Here is a 27,427-nt window from a genome sequence, read left to right on the forward strand (position 1 = left end):
CTCAGAGCTTCCAGCAAAAGTTAATAGCAAGCTGGACAGAAAAAACAGAAAACAAACTAGAAGCACTTATCTAGCAGAGCAGCAGGCCCAAGGAAAGATGCAGTAGCTCAGATCCAACACTGGAACATTGACAAGGAGCAAGGAAGACAGACTCAGGTGGAGCTAAATAGCAAGGCAGCCAACGAGCTCACCAAAACACCTGAGGGAGGAAGCCCAGAGACTGCAATACCACTTGTGACCACAGAAGTGAACTCAGCCACAGAATTCACAACAATTTCCTAGATGCCCGACCACCTGCAGATTTGTTATTCTGTCAGGTCTATTAGATAGTATTAGGTCTAAAAGTGCTGCTCCTCTGGTTGGATTCTGCACCAATTGTGAAAGATAATTTTTCTTGGTTATTAGCAGAAACCTGTTGCCTTTATGGGTTTCACAGGTTTCTGTTTCCCAGTTAATATCCGGGTAGTTAAAGTCCCCGATAACCAGGACCTCATTATGGGTTGCAGCTTCATCTATCTGCTTTAGAAGTAGACTTTCCATGATTTCTGTTATATTTGGGGGTTTGTAACAGACCCCAATGAGAATTTTGTTACCATTTTTCCCTCCATGAATTTCAACCCATATGGACTCGACATCCTCATTCCCTTCGCTAATATCCTCCCTTAAAGTGGACTTTAGACAAGACTTTACATAGAAACAAACCCCTCCTCCTCTCCGATTTTTACGATCCTTTCTAAACAGACTGTAACCCTGTAAGTTAACTGCCCAGTCATAGCTTTCATCTGACTATGACTCGGTTATTCCCACTATGTCAAAGTTACCTGTAGATATTTCTGCTTCTAGTTCTTCCATCTTGTTTGTCAGGCTTCTGGCGTTTGCGAGCATGCAGTTTAGAGGATTTTGTTTTGTTCCAATCTACTCGCTGTGGATTGTTTTAGAAATGTTCTTACCTCCCTTCTGAGTATGTTTTCCTGGGTCTTCTTTGTTCGAGTCTAATGTTTTTCTTTCCGTCTCCTCTTCTTCTAGTTTAACGCCCTCTTGATGAGTGTAGCGAGTCTTCTGGCGAATGTGTGTTTCCCAGGTTTGTTGAGGTGTAGTCCGTCTCTGGCGAGGAGTCCATCGTACAAGTAATTCACACCGTGGTCCAGGAATCCGAATCCTTGTTGTCTGCCAGTCTTAGCCAGTTGTTCGCATCAAGGATCCTGTTCCATCTCCTGGTGCCATGCCCGTCTACTGGAAGGATAGAAGAAAAAACTACCTGCGCATCCAGTTCCTTTACTTTTTTCCACAACTCTTCAAAGTCCTTGCAGATTGTCGGTAGGTCCTTCCTTGCCGTGTCATTGGTGCCAACATGTATCAGAAGAAATGGGTGGACGTCCTTGGAGCTGAAGAACTTTGGTATCCTATCGGTCACATCCTTGATCATCGCACCTGGAAGGCAGCATACTTCTCTTGCGGTTATGTCCGGTCTGCAGATGGCTGCTTCTGTGCCTCTCAGTAGTGAGTCTCCCACCACCACCACTCTTCGTTGCTTCTTGGCTGTACTTTTTGCTGTCACTTGTTGCTGTGACCTAACAAGTTCAAGCTGCCCTGCAGTCCGAGGGTTCAACAGTGTCATCCCGTACTATCCGTCGGCGTCTGAATGAAAAGGGACTGTATGGTAGGAGACCCAGGAAGACCCCACTTCTTACCCCAAGACATAAAAAAGTCAGGCTGGAGATTGCCAAAACTTACCTGAAAAAGCCTAAAACGTTTTGGAAGAATGTTCTCTGGTCAGATGAGACAAAAGTAGAGCTTTTTGGGCAAAGACATCAACATAGAGTTTACAGGAGAAAAAAAGAGGCATTCAAAGAAAAGAACATGGTCCCTACAGTAAAACATGGCGGAGGTTCCCTGATGTTTTGGGGTTGCTTTGCTGCCTCTGGCACTGGACTGCTTGACCATGTGCATGGCATAATGAAGTCTGAAGACTACCAACAAATTTTGCAGCCTAATGTAGGGCCCAGTGTGAGAAAGCTGGGTCTCCCTCAGAGGTCATGGGTCTTCCAGCAGGACAATGACCCAAAACACACTTCAAAAAGCACTAGAAAATGGTTTGAGAGAAAGCACTGGAGACTTCTAAGGTGGCCAGCAATAAGTCCAGACCTGAATCCCATAGAACACCAGTGGAGAGATCTAAAAATATCAGTTTGGAGAAGGCACCCTTCAAATATCAGGGACCTTGAGCAGTTTGCCAAAGAAGAATGGTCTAAAATTCCAGCAGAGCATTGTAAGAAACTCATTGATGGTTACCGGAAGCGGTTGTTCGCAGTTATTTTGGCTAAAGGTTGTGCAACCAAGTATTAGGCTGAGGGTGCCAATACTTTTGTCTGGCCCATTTTTGGAGTTTTGTGTGAAATGATCAATGTTTTGCTTCATTCTCTTTTGTGTTTTTTTCATTTAAGACAAATTAAATGAAGATAATAATACCAAAGAACTTGATTGCAATAATTTTCAGGAAGAAACTGAGTATGATCTGACAGAATTGCAGGGGTATCAATACTTTTGGCCACAACTGTATCTACAGAATTCTATAATGCTGTATATAAGCCCCCCGATCCGACCTGCAAGATAAGAAAAATAAGTTTTATTATACTCACCTGGAGGGCGGTCCGGTCCGCTGTGTAAGGGCTATTTGACCAAGAAGGAGAGTGATGGGGTGCTACGCCAGATGACATGGCCTCCAGTCACCAGACCTGAACCCAATCGAGATGGTTGGGGTGAGCTGGACCGCAGAGTGAAGACAAAAGGGCCAACAAGTGCTAAGCATCTCTGGGAACTCCTTCAAGATTGTTGGAAGACCATTTCCGGTGACTACCTCTTGAAGCTCATCAAGAGAATGCCAAAAGTGTGCAAAGCCATCATCAAAGCAAAAGGTGGCTACTTTGAAGAACCTAGAATATAAGACATATTTTCAGTTGTTTCACGCTTTTTTGTTAAGTATATATTTCCACATGTGTTAATTCATAGTTTTGAAGCCTTCAGTGTAAATTAACAATTTTCAGTCATGAAAATAGAGAAATCTTTAAATGGGATGTGTCCAAACTTTCGGTCTGTACTGTGTGTGTGTATATGTATATGTGTATGTATATATATATATATATATATATATATATATATATATATATATATATAGTATATATAGTGTACTGTGATTATCCTTGTGTGTCCCACAGGTGCATATGAACACTGTGCACAGGTACATGTACATACATACTGTGTGTGAGTCCGCCCATGGTTTTCTGACAAAAGATTAGGCATAGCCTTTGTTTTATTCATTTAATTTGCTGCTTTTTCTGTGACTTTCAGCAGTCTGATCAGTGACTGACAGCCATCTCTGTATGCACTCTTATACAAAGAATGCTGTCAGTCACTGATCGGACCGCCCACTGGACTGAAAATCAAATAAAGAGCAGATGTTTAAATGGTTAAAACACAGGTTATAGCAAATCTTTTCTCACATAACTATTTATCAATCTACTCTGTTTTCCCTGCTCTATAATATGGTGCCTGCAGATTGGACTGCATTTTCATGTTGACAGGTTCTTTTTAAGCATTAGAGGTTGTAAAATGCTGTGATGGTTCATTTAAACGAGCAGATAATCATTTAAACTGAGATCATAACTAAAAATTTACAAATGTCAGACAAGTGTTTATATATAACAAGGATCAGGATTGTGTGTGAAATAGCTGATTAGCAATCGTTAACGTTTGTTACATCGAACACCATGCACTGTGCTCACTGACAGATAGTATGATGTGTAGGCATATTTGATCTTCAGATCTCACAAGTGATACTATTTTTTTCATATATTAAATCATAAAGTATTGTACACCCCTTTCCAATGATACTGTACAAATAATTTAATCGCATCAACTATTTTATTATTATTATTATTATTACATTTTTATAGCGCCATTTATTCCATGACGCTTTACATGTGAATACGGAGCAAATATAGACAAATACATTAAACATGAGCAGATAACAAGGCAGACGAGTACAAAGGAGGGAGGACCCTGCCCGCGAGGGCTCACAGTCTGCAGGGGATGGGTGAGGATACACTAGGAGAGGGAAGAGCTGGCTGTGCGGCTGTTCAGTAGGTTGAGGATCACTGCAGGCTGTAGGCTTGTCGGAAGAGGTGAGTCTTCAGGTTCTTTTTGAAGGTTTCTATGGTAGGCGCGAGTCTGATGTGTTGGGGTAGAGAGTTCCAGAGTATGGGGGAAGCACGGGAGAAGTCTTGGATGCGGTTATGGGAAGAAGAGATGAGAGGGGAGTAGAGAAGGAGGTCTTGGGAGGATCGGAGCTTGCGTGTAGGTAGGTACCGGGAGACCATGTCACAGATGTATGGAGGAGACAGGTTGTGGATGGCTTTGTATGTCAGTGTGAGGGTTTTGAACTGGAGTCTCTGGGCGATAGGAAGCCAGTGAAGGGCTTGACACAGGGGAGAGGCTGGGGAATAGCGGGGGACAGGTGGATTAGTCGGGCAGCAGAGTGTAGGATGGATTGGAGTGGTGCCAGAGTGCTAGAGGGGAGTCCAGAGAGTAGGAGGTTGCAGTAGTCGAGGCGGGAGATGATAAGGGCATGTACTAGCGTTTTTGCAGTGTTGCGGTCAAGGAAAGCACGGATCCGGGAAATATTTTTGAGTTTGAGACGACAGGAGGAGGCAAGTGCTTGGATATGTGGCTTGAAAGAGAGGGCAGAGTCGAGGATCACCCCTAGGCACCTGGCGTGTGGGACTGGGGATAGTGAGCAGCCATTGACATTGATGGATAGGTCTGGTGGAGGGGTAGAGTGAGATGGGGGAAAGATGATGAATTCTGTTTTGTCCATGTTCAGTTGTAGAAAGCGAGCAGAAAAGAAGGCTGAAATGGCAGACAGACAGTGCGGGATTTTGGTAAGCAAGGAGGAGAGGTTAGGTCCGGAGAGGTAGATCTGCATGTCATCAGCGTAGAGATGGTACTGCAAACCGTGGGATTCTATGAGCTGTCCCAGGCCGAAAGTGTAGATGGAGAAGAGTAGGGGTCCTAGAACAGAGCCTTGAGGAACACCGACTGACAAGGGGCGAAGTGAGGAGGTGGTGTGGGGGAGGGAGACACTGAATGTTCAGTCTGTCAGATATGACGAGATCCAGGAAAGGGCCAAGTCTGTGATGCCAAGAGATGAGAGGATTTGTAGCAAAAGGGAGTGGTCTACAGTGTCAAAGGCAGAAGACAGGTCCAGGAGAAGGAGGACAGAGTAGTGTCGCTTGCTCCTGGCAGTTAGTAGGTCATTGGTGACTTTAGTTAGGGCAGTTTCAGTTGAGTGATGGGAACGGAAGCCTGATTGTAACCGATCAAAGAGGGAGCAGGAGGAGAAGTGGGAGGACAGTTCAAGATGGACGTGTTGCTCCAGCAATTTGGAGGCATAAGGGAGAAGAGATATTGGGCGATAGCTAGACACAGAGGATGGGTCGAGGGAGGGCTTTTTGAGGATGGGTGTGATCTTGGCATGCTTGAAGGATGAGGGAAAGACACCTGTTGTGAGTGAGAGGTTGAAGAGGTGCGTTAGGGTTGGGATGAAGACCGTGGAAAGGTTAGGGATGAGGTGGGATGGGAGCAGGTCAAGCGTGCAGGTGGTGAGGTGTGATCTTGACAGGAGGGTGGAGAGCTGATCTTCTGTCATGGTGGAGAAGCTGGTTTTTGAGGAGCAGGGTTGAGGAGCTAAGAGGGGCAGTGGGCGCTGTGGGCCAAAGCTTTCTCTGATCGTATCGATCTTCTGTTTAAAGAAAGAGGCGAAGTCATCAGCAGAAATGAGGGGGGAGGGAGGAGGTGCGGGGGGACGGAGTAGAGAATTGAAAGTGTTGAAAAGCTGTTTAGGGTTGTGGGACAGGGAGGATGTGAGAGATGAGAAGTAAGTTTGTTTTGCAGCAGTGAGCGCAGACTTGAAGCTGGCGAGGGACTGCTTGTATGCAGTGAAGTGGTCGGCAGAGTGGGATCGCTTCCATCTCCGCTCAGCAATCCTGGAAGCCCGTCTCAATTCTTTGGTCAGGCTGGTCAGCCAGGGCTGTTATGAAAGGCAATTCAGTACCAAAATGGACATAGCGGTCAGAGCACATACAGTGATCTGACAATAACCCAAAATCATAGAACGAGCTCTGAGACGTGGGAACTCTGCAGACCGCAATCCCTAATCCTCTCCAAACAACACTAGAGGCAGCCGTGGATTGCGCCTAACTCTGCCTATGCAACTCGGCACAGCCTGAGAAACTAACTAGCCTGAAGATAGAAAATAAGCCTACCTTGCCTGAGAGAAATACCCCAAAGGAAAAGGCAGCCCCCCACATATAATGACTGTGAGTTAAGATGAAAAGACAAACGTAGAGATGAAATAGATTCAGCAAAGTGAGGCCCGACTTTCTTAACAGAGCGAGGACAGAAAAGGTAACTTTGCGGTCTACACAAAACCCTAAAGAAAACCACGCAAAGGGGGCAAAAAGACCCTCCGTACCGAACTAACGGCACGGAGGTACACCCTTTGCGTCCCAGAGCTTCCAGCAAAAAATTAGACAAGCTGGACAGAAAAAATAGCAAACAAATAGCAAAGAAGAACTTAGCTATGCAGAGCAGCAGGCCACAGGAATGATCCAGGGAAAAGCAAGTCCAACACTGGAACATTGACAGGAAGCCAGGATCAAAGCATTAGGTGGAGTTAAGTAGAGAAGCACCTAACGACCTCACCAGATCACCTGAGTGAGGAAACTCAGAAGCCGCAGTACCACTTCCCTCCACCAACAGAAGCTCACAGAGAGAATCAGCCGAAGTACCACTTGTGACCACAGGAGGGAGCTCTGCCACAGAATCACAACACAGGGCTGCCTGTTAATTGTACGAGTTTTACTATGCATGAGTGGGGCGGCCGAATCGAGTGTTGCTGTTATTGTGGTGTTATAAAAAGTGGCAGCAGCATCTGTGTCATGAAGGGAAGCTATGTCTGTGAGAGGGAGAAGGGACTCAGAGAGTAATTGTAAATTGAGATGTTTGAGATTTCTGCGAGGGTGAGTGAGTTTGTGGAGTGGGGGTTGCACACTAGGAGAGGAGAGGGACGAGAATGTCAGTAGGTTGTGGTCAGACAGGGGGAGAGGTGTGTTAATGAGATTAGTAAGGGAGCAGAGGCGGGTGAAGATGAGGTCCAGCGTGTGGCCATCTTTGTGAGTGGCCTCAGAGGACCATTGAGTGAGGCCGAAGGAGGCAGTCAGTGATAAAAGTTTAGAGGCAGCTGAGGTGAAAGTGTCAATGGGGACATTGAAATCACCCATGATGATAGTGGGGATGTCAACAGAGAGGAAATGAAGTAGCCAGGTGGTGAAGTGGTCGAGAAAGGTGGAGATGGCTAGTTCTGGGGGGCGGTAGATGACAGCCAGCTGGAGGTTGGAGGGGGAATAGATGCGGACAGAGTGCACCTCAAACGAGGGAAGAGAAGCGGAGGGTGGTAGCGGCATTGGAGTGAAGGAGCAGGTGTCGGACAGGAGCAGGCCAACTCCTCCACCGCGTTTGTTGCTGGGGCGAGGGGTGTGAGAGAGTTGGAATCCGCCATAGGAGAGCGCAGCTGGAGAGGCCGAGTCAGAGGGGGTGAGCCAGGTTTCGGTGAGGCCGAGGAAGGAGAGTTTGTTGGTGATGAAGAGGTCATGGATAAATGGCAGTTTGTTGCAGATGGAGCGTGCGTTCCATAGTGCTCCAGGTAGGGGGAGTGGGGGCTGGATGAATGGGTATGAGGTTGTCGTGGTTGGGAAAACATGCGGAGGATCGTGGCAGGGTGTTAGAAACGAGTGTGGGGATGAATTGGGGAGGGCCGGGATTTGGGGATATGTCACCAGCAATGAGGAGTAGCAGACAGAGCATTAGAAGGCGGGAGCAGGATAGGACATGATGCGGCCGTGTGTGTCTAGAGAAAAAGGATTGTATGTGGAGGAACAGTTCTGAGGAGAAGGTGAGATGGCTGGCGAGGATGGAGGGAGAAATGACTATTTGCTTACTAGGTGGAGGGATTGCAGGAGATTGTAAGAAGGAAAGTAGTATGGGGGTGAAAGAGAAAAGAAACCGAAACATTGTAGTGGTCGGTGTTCTGTTACCTTCCAGTCAATTCCAGTCCAATTCAGTCTAATTCAGAATCATAATTAAAAAGATGTAATTTAAAAGATGGAAGTTAAAAGATGAATTGCAGCAGACTGAGTCTGTAGCAGACTCCTGCATGTGAATATATCCCCAGTTAAGGGCAATCAGGTGTGAATGAGGAGGTGGCTGGGTATGGGAGACCAGATCTATTTAAATCATTTTCCAGGTTTTATGTGAGCAATAGCATTTTCAATAATAACAATATGACATAATGACACTCATTGACCAAATTGTTGGTTCCCTTCTATTAAAGTAAAAAAACCTACAATGATCACTGAAATAACTTGAAACTGTCAATGGTTGTTTTCAAATTAAACTTACTGTATATCAACTAATGAAAACCACACATTGCTTTAGAATTTTGGTTCAACAGAAACATTTAAAATAATTAATGCAAATTGCTTGGAAATAAAATGGCACTCTTAGCTTAAAGGGAACATGTCAGGTTCCACATGCACGCCGACCCAGCTGTATTAACTTATGTATGACTAAATTCCCTACCTATCCACCCCTGTATAACGCCATTCACTGAAATCTATGTTTAAGGAAAGTAGTTTTAGCCTCTACTTTTTGAATGATAATTAGGGCTTTGACTAATCGATACAGCATTAGTTTCTACAGACTAGTCGGCCTTCTTTCCAAGTTATTGCTCCTGTGTATACGTCATTGCCAGCTCCTGCAAATCTCGCATGGTTCATTTTGGTAGTGTCACTGCACCTCTGTAGCCTGGTGTACGCTTCTCGTCCTCAGAGGTGCACTATGCATGACCATGAGCCTCTCTTCTCCACTTCTGATCATGCGCAGTGTACCCCTGAAGCCGGGAAGTATACACCCCTTTACAGAGATGCATTAACTCTGCCGAAATGTGGACGCGATTACACTGGTTTGGAGGGCATGGGGAACCTGACCAGTTCCCTTTAATTTTGCTTTTGTTGCTCAACTTTTTGAGGCAATCTCTGCAAACTAACAATTTCTGTAACTTTCAGTGAGACATTTGCACCTGTCCACCGTTTTGACCTGCTCCTCTTGAGCAAATTGCTCAATCTGTATCAGGTGTGAAGGGTGCCTTCTCCAGACTGTATGTTTCAGCCCCTTCCACAGATGTCCAATAAGATTTAGATCAGGCCTCAGTGGAGGCCACTTCAGACGAGTCCAATGAATTGCTCTTTGCCATTCTTTAGCTTTATGTTTTGGATTATTATTAGGGATGGGCGGACACCTGGATGTTCGGGTTTGGCTGAACATTGAAATAAAAAGTTCCGGTACCAGAACAGTACCCGAACCCAGACCCTATTCACTTTAAATGGGGGGCCCAAACATCCAGGCATTAACGCTATGTAACGGATCCGTTAACGCGCCCATAGACTTCCATTATCGTAACGCATCCTAACGCATGTCAAAATCTGCATGCGTTAGCGATGATGCGTTACTTTCTGACGCACCCTCGAACGCGGTCTACTGCGTTTTCGGGCACGTTCGGTCTAACACACAGCGAGACTTTCACACTTTTGAAAATAAAAGAAAAGTAAAATCCAGTCCTGTTGAGCCGGACTCCAATTTTTTCTATTTTCCTTGATGTGAGGCCAGGGCGAGGCCGGTGTCTGAGCCTCAGGTGGATGAGCATAGAAGAACTGGGTGAGCTGGAATTAAGTTTTTATACTTCTGGGAGAATGTCCTATGAACAGATGAGACAAAAATTTAACTTTTTGGCAAGGCACATCAGCTCTATGTTCACAGACGAAAAAATGAAGCAGATCAAGAAAAGAACACTGTCCTTACTGTGAAACATGAAGGAGGCTCTGTTTTGTTCTGGGGCTGCTTTGCTGCATCTAGCACAGGGTGTCAAGAATCTGTGCAGGGTACAATGAACTCTCAAGACTATCAAGGGATTCTAGAGAGAAATGTGCTGCCCAGAAAGCTTGGTCTCAGTCGCAGGTCATGAGTCTTGCAACAGGATAATGACCCAAAACACAGCTAAAAACACCTAAGAATGGCTATGAGGAAAACGTTGGACTATTCTGAAGAGGCCTTCTATGAGTCCTGACCTAAATCCTATTGAGCATCTTTGGAAAAAGCTGAAACATGCAACCTGGAAAAGGCAATCTTCAAAAATGAGTAGTTTGCTCTTGAAGAGTGGGCCAAAATACCTGTCAAGAGGTGCAGAAGTCTCATTGACCGTTACAGGAATCATTTGATTTCAGTGATAGCCTCAAAAGGTTGTGCAACAAAATATTAAGTTAAGGGTACCATCATTTCTGTCCAGGCCTATTTCATGCGTTTTATTTTTTTTTAAATTCTGTGGAAGCATGGTTGAAAAGCAATGTCTGACTTTCATTTGTTCATTTTCATAGATTTTTTTTATTTATTACTTTCGTCAGATTCAAGTTATTTCTGTGACCATTGTGGGTTTTTCTGTCACTAAACGAGGGGTACCAACAATTTTGACCGCATGTGTATGAATATTGTTGGCATGATCATACATTATGACATTCAATATTTATTTAATATGCACATTGCATGTCAAACCTGACATACTTTTCTATATAAATATAATCTATTAGTTTGGAAATTTGCATTGGTGAATAATACATTCTTGTACTTTCAGGCAATTTGGGTGGTGTCGTTTTTGGCTTCGGTTTCCCTAGGTCTTGACTATGGTCTTCTTGTTGCAGTGGCATTTGCTATTATAACAGTCATCTACCGCACACAAAGGTTTGATTTATATGCCCTTCTATTATTTCTTGTTTTGGAACAGTACACGCACTTGTGTTTTTTATTTGCCAATCAAAACTGCTAACAGTAGTCAGTTATTTTAATTTGGTTAATTCTGAGTGTAACGATAATTGGCTAGCTGTAAATGAAAACAAGAAAGTGTAAAACTATTGTGTATTGTTGATCTTTATTGTTTTTTTTTTTTGCAAAAAAATGAGAGGTATAACACTTGGTAAATAAAAAACTAGCTCTAGGCAGCAATGAAGCTCCTTTTAACAGGCAGCGAGAAACATCCTGCAGCCAAGTCGAAAGTTAAGCCTCATAAAGCACTCTGCTTTCTGAAAGATGTTTTCTGAATTTCCGGAGACGTGTAGTTGCCCGTGATTGAGAATAATGAAGTTTCCTGCAAGTTGTGGTCATGTTTTTTGGGGAAAGAAAGTTGCAAGCAACTTTGTAAAAATATCAGGGAATCCAACCAACAATGCAGGATTAATGTAAATAACTCCAACATGACAGCGGTCATTTATGACAGCCATTGCCCCATCATGTGAAGCCATCAGTGTGTATCGGTGTGTTTTAGGGCATCCGTGGGCCCACTGAATGTTAGAACTCCTAAGAAGTCCAACCTTGAAGCCTTATCAAGTTCACTACAGTAATTCAGTCTTGCAGTGTATCGAATAAGCAGTCAAGCTATTGCAGGTTCAAGTACCCTAAGAGAACTAGTTAAAAAATTTAAATAATTTAAAACTTATTTATAAAAAAAAAAAAATCTTAAAAGTGAACCTCTCCGAACTAGGCACTGTTCCATCAGAAGGCTGCAAAGAATTCTTCAAGAAAAAACTCTTCCAAAAAATCTTCAAAGCTGCTTCAGGAAAAAAAAACATTCCTCCAAAAACTATATTATGGTATGTCCTCACAACATATTTTTCCACCTGAAAAAGTGAATTAAAACTGCAGCAAAAAAAAAAGATCATTACATCAATGTAAAAACGACATTGCTGTGCACATGTTCAGTCTTTTGTTACTTCTTTTAACCGCTTCACGGTTTGTAAACTATGACGCGATTTAAAACAATTGATTTTGCTTTGCTCTTTACAGTTGAAAATATTTAGCAAAAGTGACTTCACCTGGGAAGACCTTGGTTAGTAAACTGGCGTCTTAAAGACATCAAGAGCACATAACCTTAGTTGCCTGAAGGATGGTCAGGTCATTTCTTTTACCTGCTTTTACCCCTTCACGACATGCGCCGTACTAGTACTAGTACGGCGCATGTCGTGTCTCCCCCTTTGATGTGGGCTCTGGCGGTGAGCCCACATCAGAGTCGTGACATGTCAGCTGTTTTGTACAGCTGACATGTGCGTGCAATAGCGGCGGGTGAAATCGGGATTCACCCGCTGCTATTATCCTGTTAAATGCCGCTGTCAAACGCTGACAGCGGCATTTAACTACCGCTTCCGGCCGCGCGGCCGGAAATGAGCCCATCACCGACCCCTGTCACTTGATTGGGGATCGGCGATGCATCAGGATGGTTGCTGATGCCGGCCTGCTGTGAGTGCCACCCTGTGGTCGACGCTTATAGCAAGCCTGCATTTCAGCTACATAGCAGCGATCTGATGATCGCTGCTATGTAGCTGAGATGATCGAGTGGTGCCAGCTTCTAGCCTCCCATGGAGGCTATTGAAGCATGGCAAAAGTAAAAAAAAAAAATGTTTTTAAAAATATGAAAAAAATAAAAAAAATATAAAAGTTTAAATCACCTCCCTTTCGCCCCATCCAAAATAAAACAATAAAAAAAAAAATCAAACCTACACATATTTGGTATCGCCGCATTCAGAATCGCCCGATCTATCAATAAAAAATGGATTAACCTGATCGCTAAACAGCGTAGCGAGAAAAAAAAATTGAAACGCCAGAATTACGTTTTTTTGGTTGCCGCGACATTGCATTAAAATCCAATAACGGGAAATCAAAAGAACATATCGGCACAAAAGTGTTATCATTAAAAACGTCATCTCGGCACGCAAAAAATAAGCCCTCACCCAGCCCCAGATCAAGAAAAATGGAGACGCTACGGGTATCGGAAAATGGCACATTTTTTTTTTGTTAGCAAAGTTTTGATTTTTTTTTCACCACTTAGATAAAAAATAACCTAGACATGTTAGGTGTCTATGAACTCGTAATGACCTGGATAATCATAATATCAGGTCAGTTTTAGCATTTAGTGAAACTATCAAAAAAGGCAAACAAAAAACAAGTGCAATTTCACCACACTTGGAATTTTTTTTCCCGTTTTCTAGTACAAGAGATGGTAAAACCAATGGTGTCGTTCAAAAGTACAACTTGTCATGCAAAAAATAAGCCCTCACATGACCATATTGATGGAAAAATAAAAGTTATGGCTCTGGGAAGGAGGGGAGTGAAAAACAAAAACGAAAAAGGGCCGCGGCGTGAAGGGGTTAAAAGTCTGAACCATTTAAAAGAAGGCAAATGCACAGCAAGTCTTTTGCCTTTGCGGTGCACGTGTTCATTCTTTTTTGCTTTCTCAGATGTTGTGTTCAAAACATGGGAAAAATTTCTGATTTGCTTTCTACTTGAAATTCTCATGGTTTCTGAACATCTCCAAAAACTGAGTGCACATGTTTGTACTGACCTGGAAAATCATGTTGGCCAGGCGTATTTACTGCACCAAATACTATCATAACATAATTGCTTTATTTATGTTTTAATTAGTGATGAGCGAGTGTACTTGTTGCTCAGGTTTCCCCGAGCACGCTCGGGTGTCCTCCGTTTATTTAGTGTTCGGAGATTTAGTTTTCATTGCGGCAGCTGAATGATTTACACCTACTACCCAGCCATAGTACGTGTGGGGGTTGCCTGGTTGCTAGGGAATCCCCACATGTAATCAAGCTGGCTAACAGATGTAAATCATTCAGCTGGGGCGATGAAAACTAAATCTCCGAGCACTAAAAAATACTCGGAGGACACCCGAGCAACGAGTACACTCGCTCATCACTAGTTTTAATTGTTTCACTTTATTTTGGAATTTTTCTCCTATTTTATTAAATAATATGATAAAATGAATGGTGTAATTCAAGACTACAGTTTGTTCTACCAAAAAGCAAGTCATTATATGGCTCTGTCAGCAAAAAAAATTCTTTTTTATTAATTTAGCAATAAAGTGAGGAAAACAATGTACCTTGTGGGGTAACAGGGTTGACCACAAGAATAAAAAAAATATTTGAAAGATTACCCAGTCCTTACTAGTCTTTACTTCCCAGTAGAACATACGGTACATATCTAAACATATGGTAAATGGCAGGAAGTTGCTCGTGAGCCAGTAGACGCCTAGACTGTCACCACTGTGGCCGTTAATTGTATCTTGCAGATAAGTGTAGATAAGTAAATTAACTTTTTATAATATTAACGCAATAAAAACTATTGATCGGTGAGTAAGCTTCATCACTAGGATTTGTTTGTGTAGTAATACAGTAGATTACACAAATTAGTAGCTAGACAGCTGCTCACTTATTGTATTACAACATTTCAAAGCTCAGTTCATGTTCCTAGCTGCACAATGGCATTTATGGATGTTTTTGAGACCACAGTGTACCACCATATGCCTCCCATTTCATCTAAAAACATATGCTATATTCTATTGGATGTCATACTATGGCAAATAACATTATCATCTGCAATTACTTGATTGACCGTTATGTTTGAGGATAAGACATTGCGCTGTTGCAGGTGAATAAAAATACATGTAAGGTCTCCTCCTATAAGTTCACACACATCATTGGTAGGTCAGGAGACCCATATTTGGTCTGAAAATTTCTGCTATAACATGGCTTGTATAATTCACTCGCTCTTTGGTTGTATGAATATAGGCTTAGTGTCCATTTACACAGGCAAATCAGCGCTATGAGATGTCAGTCAGTTTTTCTTTACTTGTATTTCTACATTTTACCAAGCATGAGGGTTTCATACAAGCGCTCCTTTGTGTGATCTTTTGTATCTACTCACATATAATTCCATAGCCTATTTATATGATGGGATTTTTCCATGATGTGGTAAGTGCCGTCATCTTCTCTTCTACTACTTGGGACTTTCAGTGACTTTTATTATAATGACCGAGCACCAGTGATCATCACAGCAGCTAGCTATGTGTATGTGCTATATCTGTGTATATCATCAGGCATTTATGGAAAGAAGACGGTGGTGCCAAGTGGTTTCCTTTCTGACTGACAAGAAACCATAATTGTCAGTGTAGAAAATCGAATACCAGAATAAAGGCCCTATACACACTAAAGGGGTTGTCCAGTCTTAAACTACGATTGTGACTGCAGACTTGTGAATTGTCACTTCGCGTGCACTGCATGCTGTGAGGATTGTTTGGCGCTGGGAGCAGGCAGTCATGTGACCATAAGTGCGCAATATGCATACTCCTAGCCACATTCCAACTAGATGGGCGTGGCCTCGCTCAATAGAAGTGTAGTGCGCAAGGCCGGAAACAGTCTAGTCGGAATGTGGACGGAAGTACGCATATTGCACATGGCTGCCTGCTCCCATCAGCGGAGAATCCTCACATCATGCAGTGCGCGCAATGGATGGTTTCACAAGTCTACAGTAACATAGTGACTTCAGAACTGTAGCTTAAGACCAGACAATCAAGTCTACATGTATATGGGTGGGTGCCAGTGTGTACCAGAGGTTCTGTTAGCGCTGCTGAATTTGCCATCTATGAATATTCTGGGATTGGGAACTGTTCACTTTCCTTTGATGTTCGTGTAACTTCAGATGACTCTGCCTTTTTCTCTTTTCAGTTCACAGTACAGAATTCTTGGACAGGTACCAAATACGGATATATATTGTGATATAGAAGAATATGAGGAGGTATGGATATTAATCCTTTGTGCAGCCTTAGAGCAACCAGAACTGTCATAAACGTAATATTTCAAATTGTCTAATTTTTAGCCCCTGTACAGACACCATACCATGTACAGTCATGGCCAAAAGTATTGACACCCCTGCAATTCTGTCAGATAATACTCAGTTTCTTCCTGAAAATGATTGCAAACACAAATTCTTTGGTATTATCTTCATTTAATTTGTCTTAAATGAAAAAACACAAAAGAGAAGCAAAAAGCAAAACATTGATCATTTCACACAAAACTCCAAAAATGGGCCAGACAAAAGTATTGGCACCCTCAGCCTAATACTTGGTTGCACAACCTTTAGCCAAAATAACTGCGACCAACCGCTTCCGGTAACCATCAATGAGTTTCTTACAATGCTCTGCTGGAATTTTAGACCATTCTTCTTTGGCAAACTGCTCCAGGTCCCTGATATTTGAAGGTGCCTTCTCCAAACTGCCATTTTTAGATCTCTCCACAGGTGTTCTATGGGATTCAGGTCTGGACTCATTGCTGGCCACCTTAGAAGTCTCCAGTGCTTTCTCTCAAACCATTTTCTAGTGCTTTTTGAAGTGTGTTTTGGGTCATTGTCCTGCTGGAAGACCCATGACGTCTGAGGGAGACCCAGCTTTCTCACACTGGGCCCTACATTATGCTGCAAAATTTGTTGGTAGTCTTCAGACTTCATAATGCCATGCACACAATCAAGCAGTCCAGTGCCAGAGGCAGCAAAGCAACCCCAAAACATCAGGGAACCTCCGCCATGTTAGGGACCGTGTTCTTTTCTTTGATGGCCTCTTTTTTTTTCTCCTGTAAACTCTATGTTGATGCCTTTGCCCAAAAAGCTCTACTTTTGTCTCATCTGACCAGTGAACATTCTTCCAAAACGTTTTAGGCTTTTTCAGGTAAGTTTTGGCAAACTCCAGCCTGACTTTTTTATGTCTCTTGGTAAGAAGTGGGGTCTTCCTGGGTCTCCTACCATACAGTCCCTTTTCATTCAGACGCCGACGGATAGTACGGGTTGACACTGTTGTACCCTCGGACTGTAGGGCAGCTTGAACTTTTTGGATGTTAGTCGAGGTTCTTTATCCAACATCCGCACAACCTTGCGTTGAAATCTCTTGTCAATTTTTCTTTTCCGTCCACATCTAGGGAGGTTAGCCACAGTGCCATGGGCTTTAAACTTCTTGATGACACTGTGCACGGTAGACACAGGAACATTCAGGTCTTTGGAGATGGACTTGTAGCCTTGAGATTGCTTATGCTTCCTCACAATTTGGTTTCTCAAGTCCTCAGACAGTTCTTTGGTCTTCTTTCTTTTCTCCATGCTCAATGTGGTACACACAAGTACAAAGGACAGAGGTTGAGTCAACTTTAATCCATGTCAACTGGCTGCAAGTGTGATTTATTTATTGCCAACACCTGTTAGGTGCCACAGGTAAGTTACAAGTGCTGTTAATTACACAAATTAGAGAAGCATCACATGATTTTTCGAACAGTGCCAATACTTTTGTCCACCCCCTTTTTTATGTTTGGTGTGGAATTATATCCAATTTGACTTTAGGACAATTCTTTTTGTGTTTTTTCATTTAAGACAAATTAAATGAAGATAATAATAATAACAAAGAATTTGTGTTTGTAATCATTTTCAGGAAGAAAATGAGTATTATCTGACAGAATTGCAGGGGTGTCAATACTTTTGGCCATGACTGTATCTGCTGTACATGTTCCGCACATTGCAAACCTATAGCATGGCATTCATGGATGTTTTAAAATCTACACTGTTCCGTATGCCTCATTTTTCATACAAAAAAGTGCCATATTCCATTGGATGCCATATTATGTCGGCATTTTATGCTATAAATAATGCCTCCATAACACTGTGCTGTATAATAGTCTCTGTAATAATGACCAAAGGGACTATTTTTTTAATTCTTGCAAATGTTAATGTTTTAATATTTCTAGATTAAACAATACCCAGGAATAAAGATATTCCAGGCCAACACATCTTTATACTTTGCCAACAGTGATCTTTATGTCTCCGCACTAAAGAAAAAGGTAGATATATATAACTAACTATAAATTGATTAAATTATACAATGCAGCTTAAAAGCAAATATTTTATTGTGCAGTTTTTTTATGTATTTTTTTCAAGACTGGAATTGATCCTGGTGCAATATTGATTGCAAAGAAAAAGGCCCTGAAGAGACATGCCAAGGAAATGAAGAAATCGAGTAAAAGTGAAAGAAGAGCAGTGTTAAAGCTTGTAAGTCACTGATATACCAGGATGATGATTGTTCCTACACAAGTCTCAACCAACCAGGAGGAATAAAAGAGTTATTCCCAAAATTGAAAGTTATACCTTTTCCCATGGTTACTAGATACATTTCAATTTTAAGAATACCCCTTTTATTGAGACCCTATACCTTCAACTATAGTTTTACTGCAGGGGCATATGAGTAGCTGCGTTGTAACCTCCAAAATCATTGAGACATGTTAATAGCAACATAACATGGCCTTCCACAACCTCAGTGTCAACCATACTGGTTATAGTACAATATACCGTTTAGGACTGCAGGGACTGAAATATTCTGGTCTGTAAAGTATTCTGGAATGTCTCACAAATGTTGAAGGGTTAAAGCAGTGAATGTTCTGATGATGGGTTTCTTGATGTGTGTTTTTAGAGACTGTAGTTCTGTTTTTTGAGTTAGGCTGTGTGCACACGTTGCAGTTATTTAGCATTTTTTTCCCGATAAAAACGATATAAAACCGCAAAAAACCCCGCATACAATAAGCATCCCATCATTTAGAATTAATTCCGCATGTTTTGTGCACATGATGCATTTTTTTCCGCGAAAAAAACGCATCGCGGTAAAAACCGCAGCATGTTCATTAATTTTGCGGATTTCCCACTACAAAATGCATTGGGAAGTGTCCGGAAAAAACCGCGGCAAAACCGCGGCAAAACTGCATGCAGATTTCTTGAGGATTTCTTGCAGAAAATGTCAGTTTTTTCTCAGAAATTTTCTGCGAGAAAACCTGAACGTGTGCACATAGCCTAAGAGTTCCAGTTTAGCTGGGGAATTTACTGTAGATTTTTTTTACTGACTTGAATATGTAAATGTTAATGAAGTTTTATTATGATCTATCCAAAGCTGGGGCAGGCAATTAATTTTTGTGAGGGGCCACATGAGAGAACGTGACTGTTGTGGAATGCCGAACCAATAAGCGAAATTAACTGTGCTCAATATTAATATTAACATATCTACTATATAATTGTCCAAGGGTCACTTCAGTCTTTCTGTCTGTCCTTCTGTCTTTCCTTCTTTCTGTCACGGATATTCATTGGTCGCGGCCTCTGTCTGTCATGGAAATCCAAGTCGCTGATTGGTCGTGGCAAAACGCCCACGACCATTGCCACGACCAATCAGCGACGGGCGCAGTCCGGCGTCAACATGGCCGCTCCTTCCTGCCCGCAGTCAGTGCCCGCACAGGGTTAATGGCAGCGCTAATGGACCGCGTTATGCCGCGGTGTAACGCACTCCATTAACGCTGCTATTAACCCTGTGGGACCAACTTTTTTACTATTGAGGCTGCATATGTAGCCTCAATAGTAAAAAGATCTAATGTTAAAAATAATAATAATAAAAAAAAAATCATCATATACTCACATTCCGGCGCCTTTCCCGCTCCTCGCGACGCTCCCGTGACCGCTCCATGCAAGCGGCAGGTTCCAGTGGCAAGGATGGTATGCGACAAGGACCTGCCATGACGTTACAGTCATGTGACCGCAACGTCATCACAGGTCCTGCGAGAAAGACCTGCCATGACGTCACGGTCATGTGACCGTGACGTCATCACAGGTCCTGCGCCCATACCAACCCTGGGACCGGAAGCTGCCGCATGCACCGCACCCGGGGCCAGAACTTCAACGGAGGGTGAGTATATGTTTATTTTTTATTTTAAGTCTGTATACTACATGGCTCTGTGCTGTATACTCTGTCGCTGTGCAATATACTATGTGGCTGGGCAATATACTACGTGACTGGGCAATATACTATGTGGCTGGGCAATATACTACATGGCTGGGCAATATACTACGTGACTGGGCAATATACTACGTGGCTGGGCAATATACTACGTGGCTGGGCAATATACTACGTGGCTGGGCAATATACTACGTGGCTGGGCAATATACTACGTGGCTGGGCAATATACTACGTTGCTGGGCAATATACTACGTCGCTGTGCAATATACTACGTAAGTGGGCAATATACTACGTGACTGGGCAATATACTACGTGACTGGGCAATATACTACGTGGCTGGGCAATATACTACGTGGCTGGGCAATATACTACGTGGCTGGGCAATATACTACGTGGCGGGCAATATACTACGTGGCTGGGCAATATACTACGTGGCTGGGCAATATACTACGTGGCTGTGCAATATACTACGTCGCTGTGCAATATACTACGTAAGTGGGCAATATACTACGTGACTGGGCAATATACTACGTGACTGGGCAATATACTACGTGACTGAGCAATATACTACGTGGCTGGGCAATATACTACGTGGCTGGGCAATATACTACGTGGCTGGGCAATATACTATGTGGCTGGGCAATATACTACGTGGCTGGGCAATATACTACGTGGCTGGGCAATATACTACGTGGGCTGTGCAATATACTATGTGGACATGCATATTCTAGAATACCCGATGCGTTAGAATCGGGCCACCATCTAGTTAGTTTAATATATTATAACAATTTATATTGATTGCATCACTTAAAGGGAACCTGTCACCCCAAAAATCGAAGATGAGCTGCGGCAACCGGCATCAGGCGCTTATCTACAGCATTCTGTAATACTGTATATAAGCCCCCAATGTATCCTGAAAGATGAGAAAAAGAAGTTATGTTATAATCACCCAGGGGAGGTCCCGCTGCGGTCCGGGTCCGATGGGCGTCTGTTATGATCTGGTGGCCTTGGAGCAGCATGAGACGTACTCTGGAGAAGGTGGTCCCTGTACTGACCGCAAACCCTGAACCTAGCAGCGCAACTAAAAGTAGCCGTGGGGGGTACCTATCGCTCCCTAGACCCCTCGGCACAGCCTAAGATCTAACTACCCCTAAAGACAGAAACAGGAAACCTATCTTGCCTCAGAGAAAATCCCCAAAGGATAGATAGCCCCCCACAAATATTGACTGTGAGAGGAGAGGGAAAAAACATACGCAGATATGAAATCAGATTTTAGCATAGGAGGCCATACTAGCTAAAAAGAAAGAATAGAACAGAGTACTATGCAGTCAGTACAAAAACACTAGAAAATATCCACCGCAGAAAATACGGATCACCACATCTGACTAAAGACATGGGAGGTATATCTGCATCTCCAGAGAAATAACTAGGCTGCAAAAAATCCTTCACAGACCAAGCTGGACAAGACAAAAACATGAAAATGCACAGAACTATAAGGTCCACTGCAGGTGGACAGCAAAAACAAAGCCAGGACTTATCTTTGTATAAAAACACAGCTAACTGCAGAGACCAGCAGAGAAGTGAATCCTTCAAGAACAATGGACAACTGGCACTGACTAAAGGATCCTGCAAAGCTATATACCCCAGTCAATCCTGCAATTAGTAGATACACATGTCCACTCCTGCAATTCAGGCACAACTGCATTACCCTCTACAACCACCGGAGGGAGCCCAAAAGCTGAATTCACAACAGTACCCCCCTTGAGGAAGGGTCACCAAACCCTCACCAGAGCCCCCAGGCGATCAGGATGAGCCCGATGAAAGGCACGAACCAAATCAACGGCATGGACATCAGAGGCAGAAACCCAAGAATTATCCTCCTGGCCATAACCTTTCCACTTGACAAGGTACTGAAGCTTCCGCCTCGAAAAACGAGAATCCAAAATCTTCTCAACAACATATTCCAACTCCCCATCGACCAATACAGGGGCCGGAGGATCAACAGAGGGAACAACGGGCTCCACATATTTCCGCAACAAAGGTTTATGGAAGACATTATGAATAGCAAACGAGGCCGGAAGCGCCAGGCGAAAGGACACCGGATTAATAATCTCAGAAATCCTATAAGGACCAATAAATCGAGGCTTAAACTTAGGGGAAGAAACCTTCATAGGAACATGACGGGAAGATAACCAAACCAGATCACCAACCCGAAGCCGGGAACCAACACACCGACGACGGTTTGCAAAATGCTGAGCCTCCTCCTGAGACAGCACCAAATTGTCCACCACATAAGCCCAAATCTGCTGCAACCTGTCGACCACAGAATCCACACCAGGAAGGTCAGAAGGCTCAACCTGCCCAGAAGAAAAACGAGGATGAAAACCAAAATTGCAAAAAAAGGCGAAACCAAAGTAGCCGAACTAGCCCGATTATTAAGTGCAAACTCGGCCAATGGCAAAAAAGCCACCCATCATACTGATCAGCAGACACAAAGCATCTCAAATAGGTCTCCAAGGTCTGATTAGTTCGCTCAGTCTGGCCATTTGTCTGAGGATGAAATGCAGAGGGAAAAGACAAATCAATGCCCAGCTTGGCACAAAAGGCCCGCCAAAACCTAGAAACAAACTGGTAACCTCTTCAAAAACCTGACTGGCACATCCAAACATAGACTAAGTGTGAACAGGTGCTGAACCTAGAGTCGCCAACTCGTATATTGTTAAGTAAATAAGGCAGCACACTGCAGCACTAAAACCTGCAAACTTGAAACACGAAATTTGAACTGCATTACTGCACTAAAAATATGAAAAATGAGAGCGTTTAGCGCATAAAAATGGCCAATTTTATGTGTACCTGGTAGCCCCTTTACGGCATCTCTCTTATACCAGGTCCTACACTTGCCTTACCTCGCTGAGAATAAACGTCTCCATCTGAATGGGTACATGTGAAACCTTTTCCTAGACTAAAAACTAGGAGGTGGAGTGCACGATCAGCAGGCTAAAGAATACATTTCAAAAACCTGACCGGCACATCCAAACATAGACTATGTGTGAACAGGTGCTGAACCTAGAGTCGCCAACTCGTATATAGTATTTACTTAACTATATACGAGTTGGCGACTCTAGGTTCAGCACCTGTTCACACTTAGTCTATGTTTGGATGTGCCGGTCAGGTTTTTGAAATGTGTTCTTTAGCCTGCTGATCGTGCACTCCGCCTCCTAGCCTCAGGTGTTTTAATTACAGCAGGTCCAATACCCCTCCACAGAGAGAGAGAATTTTAGTCTAGGAAGAGGTTTCACATGTACCCATTCAGATGGAGACGTTTATTCTCAGCGAGGTAAGGCAAGTGTAGGACCTGGTATAAGAGAGATGCCGTAAAGGGGCTACCAGGTACACATAAAATTGGCCATTTTTATGCGCTAAACGCTCTCATTTTTCATATTTCTAGTGCAGTAATGCAGTTCAAATTTCGTGTTTCAAGTTTGCAGGTTTTAGCGCTGCAGTGTGCTGCCTTATTTACTTAAACTGGGAACCTCTGTCGGACACAATATTCTCCGGAATACCATGCAAACGTACCACATGCTGAAAAAACAACGGAACCAAATCAGAAGAAGGCAATTTAGGCAAAGGCACCAAATGAACCATCTTAGAAAATCGGTCACAGACAACCCAGATAACCGACATTCTTTGGGAAACAGGAAGATCGGAAATAAAATCCATAGAAATATATGCGTCCAAGGTCTCTCAGGGACCGACAATGGCAAAAGCAACCCACTAGCGCTGGAACAGCAAGGCTTAGCCCGCGCACAAATCCCACAGGACTGCACAAAAGAACACACATCCCGTGACAAAGAAGGCCACCAAAAGGACCTACCAACCAAATCTCTGGTACCAAAAATCCCAGGATGGCCAACCAACACAGAACAATGAACCTCAGAAATCACTTTACTAGTCCATCTATCAGGAACAAACAGTTTCCCCACAGGACAGCGGTCAGGCTTATCAGCCTGAAATTCTTGAAGAACCCGTCGCAAATCAGGGGAGATGGCAGAAAGAATCACCCCTTCCTTCAAAATGCCGACCAGCTCAAGAACCCCATGGGAATCAGGAAAAAAACTCCTAGAGAGGGCATCCGCCTTAACATTCTTAGTACCAGGAATGTACGAGACCACAAAATCAAAACGGGAGAAAAACAGGGACCATCGAGCCTGTCTAGGATTCAGCCGTTTGGCAGACTCCAGGTAAATCAGATTCTTATGATCGGTCAGGACCAAAATACGGTGCTTGGCCCCCTCAAGCCTATGTCGCCACTCCTCAAATGCCCACTTCATAGCCAACAACTCCCGATTGCCGACATCATAATTGCGTTCCGCAGGCGAAAACTTCCGAGAAAAGAAGGCACACTGTTTCATCAAGGAACCATCAAAATTCCTCTGAGACAAAACGGCCCCTGCCCCAATCTCAGACGAGTCAACCTCAACCTGAAATGGAAGAGAAACATCTGGCTGACGCAACACAGGGGCAGAAGTAAATCGGCGTTTAAGCTCCTGAAAGGCAGAAACAGCCGCAGAGGACCAATTCATCACATCAGCGCCTTTCTTGGTCAAATCGGTCAGAGGTTTAACCACACTGGAGAAGTTGGCAATGAAACGACGATAAAAATTAGCAAAGCCCAAGAATTTCTGAAGGCTCTTCACAGATGTGGGCTGAATCCAATCATGAATGGCCTGAACCTTAACCGGATCCATTTCTATAGATGAGGGAGAAAAAATGAAACCCAAAAAAGAAACCTTTCTGCACTCCAAAGAGGCACTTTGACCCCTTCACAAATAAAGCATTATTACGAAGGATATGAAATACCATCCTGACCTGTTTCACATGAGACTCCCAATCATTGGAAAAAATCAAAATATCATCCAAATATACAACCATGAATTTATCAAGATAACTCCGAAAGATATCATGCATGAAGGATTGGAACACAGATGGGGCATTAGAGAGTCCGAATGGCATCACAAGGTATTCAAAATTGCCTTCAGGCGTATTAAATGCAGTTTTCCATTCGTCACCCTGCTTGATACGAATAAGATTATATGCCCCTCGAAGGTCAATCTTAGTAAACCAGCTAGCCCCCTTAATCCTAGCAAACAAATCAGTAAGCAAAGGCAAGCGGTATTGAAATTTGACCGTGATCTTATTCAAGAGGCGATAATCAATACAGGGTCTCAAGGAGCCATCCTTGGCAACAAAAAAGAACCCCGCTCCCAACGGTGAAGAAGATGGCTGAATATGCCCTTTCTCCAAAGACTCCTTAATATAGCTCCGCATGGCGGTATGTTCAGGCACAGACAGGTTGAAAAGTCGGCCCTTAGGGAACTTACAACCTGGAATCACATCAATAGCACAATCACAGTCCCTATGCGGTGGAAGGGAACTGGATTTGGGCTCATCGAATACATCCTGGAAGTCAGACAAAAACTCAGGAACTTCAGAAGAGGGGGAAGATGAGATTGACATCAAAGGAACCTGATCATGAACCCCCTGACAACCCCAACTAGTCACAGACATGGATTTCCAATCTAGCACCGGATTATGTAGCTGCAACTATGGAAAACCCAGCACAATATCATCATGCAAATTATGCAACACCAGAAAACGACAATCTTCCTGATGGGCTGGCGCCATGCGCATGGTCAGCTGTGTCCAAAACTGAGGTTTATTTTTAGCCAACGGTGTAGCATCAATGCCCCTCAAAGGAATAGGGTTCTGCAAAGGCTGCAAGGGAAAACCACAACGTCTGGCAAATTCTAAGTCCATTAAGTTCAGAGCGGCGCCTGAATCCACAAATGCCATGACAGAAAATGATAATGAGCAGATCAAGGTCACAGATAACAGAAATTTAGGTTGTATAGTACTGATGACAACAGAACTAGCGATTCTCTTAGTACGCCTAGGGCAATCAGAAATAACATGAGCAGAATCGCCGCAGTAAAAACACAACCTATTCTGATGCCTGAATGTTTGACGTTCAACTCTAGATATAATCCTATCACACTGCTTAGGATCAGGACTCTGCTCAGAGGACAGCGCCACAGTGTGCACAATTCTGCGCTCGCGCAAGCGCCGATCAATCTGAATGGCCAGAGACATAGAATCACTCAGACCAGCAGGCGTGGGGAACCCCACCATAACATCTTTTATGGATTCAGAAAGACCCTTTCTGAAAATTGCCGCCAAGGCATCCTCATTCCATTTAGTCAGTACAGACCATTTTCTAAATTTCTGGCAATACAATTCTGCCGCTTCTTGACCTTGACACAAGGCTAACAAGATTTTCTCAGCCTGATCCACAGAATTAGGCTCATCACACAACAACCCCAATGCCTGAAAGAACGAATCAACATTAAGCAAAGCAGGATTGCCAGATTCCAGGGAAAATGCCCAATCCTGTGGGTCACCACGCAGCAGAGATATGATTTTAACCTGCTGAATAGGATCACCAGAAGACCGGGGTCTTAATGCAAAAAACAGTTTACAGTTATTTTTGAAACTCAAAATTTTGGATCTGTCACCAAAGAATAAATCAGGAGTGGGAATCTTAGGTTCTAAGGCAGGAGTTTGAACAATGAAATTTGAAATACCCTGTACCCTAGCAGCAAGCTGATCCACCCGAGAAACTAACTCCTGAACATTCATGTTAATACTAGACTCCGTAGCCACCCAGAGGTAAAGAGGGAGGAACAGACCAAACAGGCTAAGGAAAAAAAATGGTTCAAAATCTTTCCACCCTTCTTCTGAGATGCAATTAACTAATTGTTGGCCAGTTGTACTGTTATGATCTGGTGGCCTTGGAGCAGCATGAGACGTACTCTGGAGAAGGTGGTCCCTGTACTGACCGCAAACCCTGAACCTAGCAGCGCAACTAAAAGTAGCCGTGGGGGGTACCTATCGCGCCCTAGACCCCTCGGCACAGCCTAAGATCTAACTACATGTCGAAAAAGCAGGTTCCTGAATATAGCTAAAATATAACTTTTATTCTTTACTGATTAAAAAAGTGCAGACATATAGTGCTAACAAAAGTGCAGAGTGCATACGAACCACAAAAAGACACATATGAAAACGTATAAGCGTGTAACCGCACACCAAGATAGTATATCTAGTATATGGATAAATCAACTAGTATCTTGGACAGAACTCGTCCAGAAACCGTGAATCCGTAACCTCTAGATCTCACGGCTCTAGACCAGAACTGTATAATATGGCAGGATGTTGCCCCAGCAGACTATATATTTAATAAACTTTCAGCCTCCAGGTAACTGCTACTGCAGTGTAAACATACCCCTACCAAGCGGTGTATTTAAGATTGCTCAAACCTGGTGCAGTGCTGAGTTTAAATGGCCCATCACAACGGTTATTCTGCTTGTCACCGTATCATTCCCTCTGGGTCCATCCTCCTGTAAAGTGCCTCCCAACCTGCACCAGGTCTCTAGATGGTGACCAACAGAAGGCAGATGAGTATCACTGGTTTACCTACGCATGTGACCCTATGTATATTTTGCCCGATATGCTTCGTTTTTAAGGGTATTTGGATGGTTATAGGATCACTGCGGATTTTTGAGCAAT

At 43.4% G+C, this 27,427-nt stretch overlaps 1 protein-coding gene across 1 annotated transcript in view; it reads left to right on the forward strand.

Moving 5' to 3' along the window:
* SLC26A5 (solute carrier family 26 member 5) overlaps positions 1–27,427 on the forward strand; it is a 142,160-nt gene that overhangs the window by 96,064 nt on the left and 18,669 nt on the right. Inside the window, exons 13-16 of the mRNA XM_069765112.1 lie at positions 10,799–10,905; positions 15,726–15,795; positions 17,781–17,873; positions 17,971–18,081. Of these exons, the coding sequence (XP_069621213.1) occupies positions 10,799–10,905; positions 15,726–15,795; positions 17,781–17,873; positions 17,971–18,081 (381 nt within the window). The remainder of the gene's footprint in view (positions 1–10,798; positions 10,906–15,725; positions 15,796–17,780; positions 17,874–17,970; positions 18,082–27,427) is intronic.

This window comes from Ranitomeya imitator, chromosome 4 (genome assembly GCF_032444005.1).
Source record: "Ranitomeya imitator isolate aRanImi1 chromosome 4, aRanImi1.pri, whole genome shotgun sequence".
Taxonomy (NCBI): domain Eukaryota; kingdom Metazoa; phylum Chordata; class Amphibia; order Anura; family Dendrobatidae; genus Ranitomeya; species Ranitomeya imitator.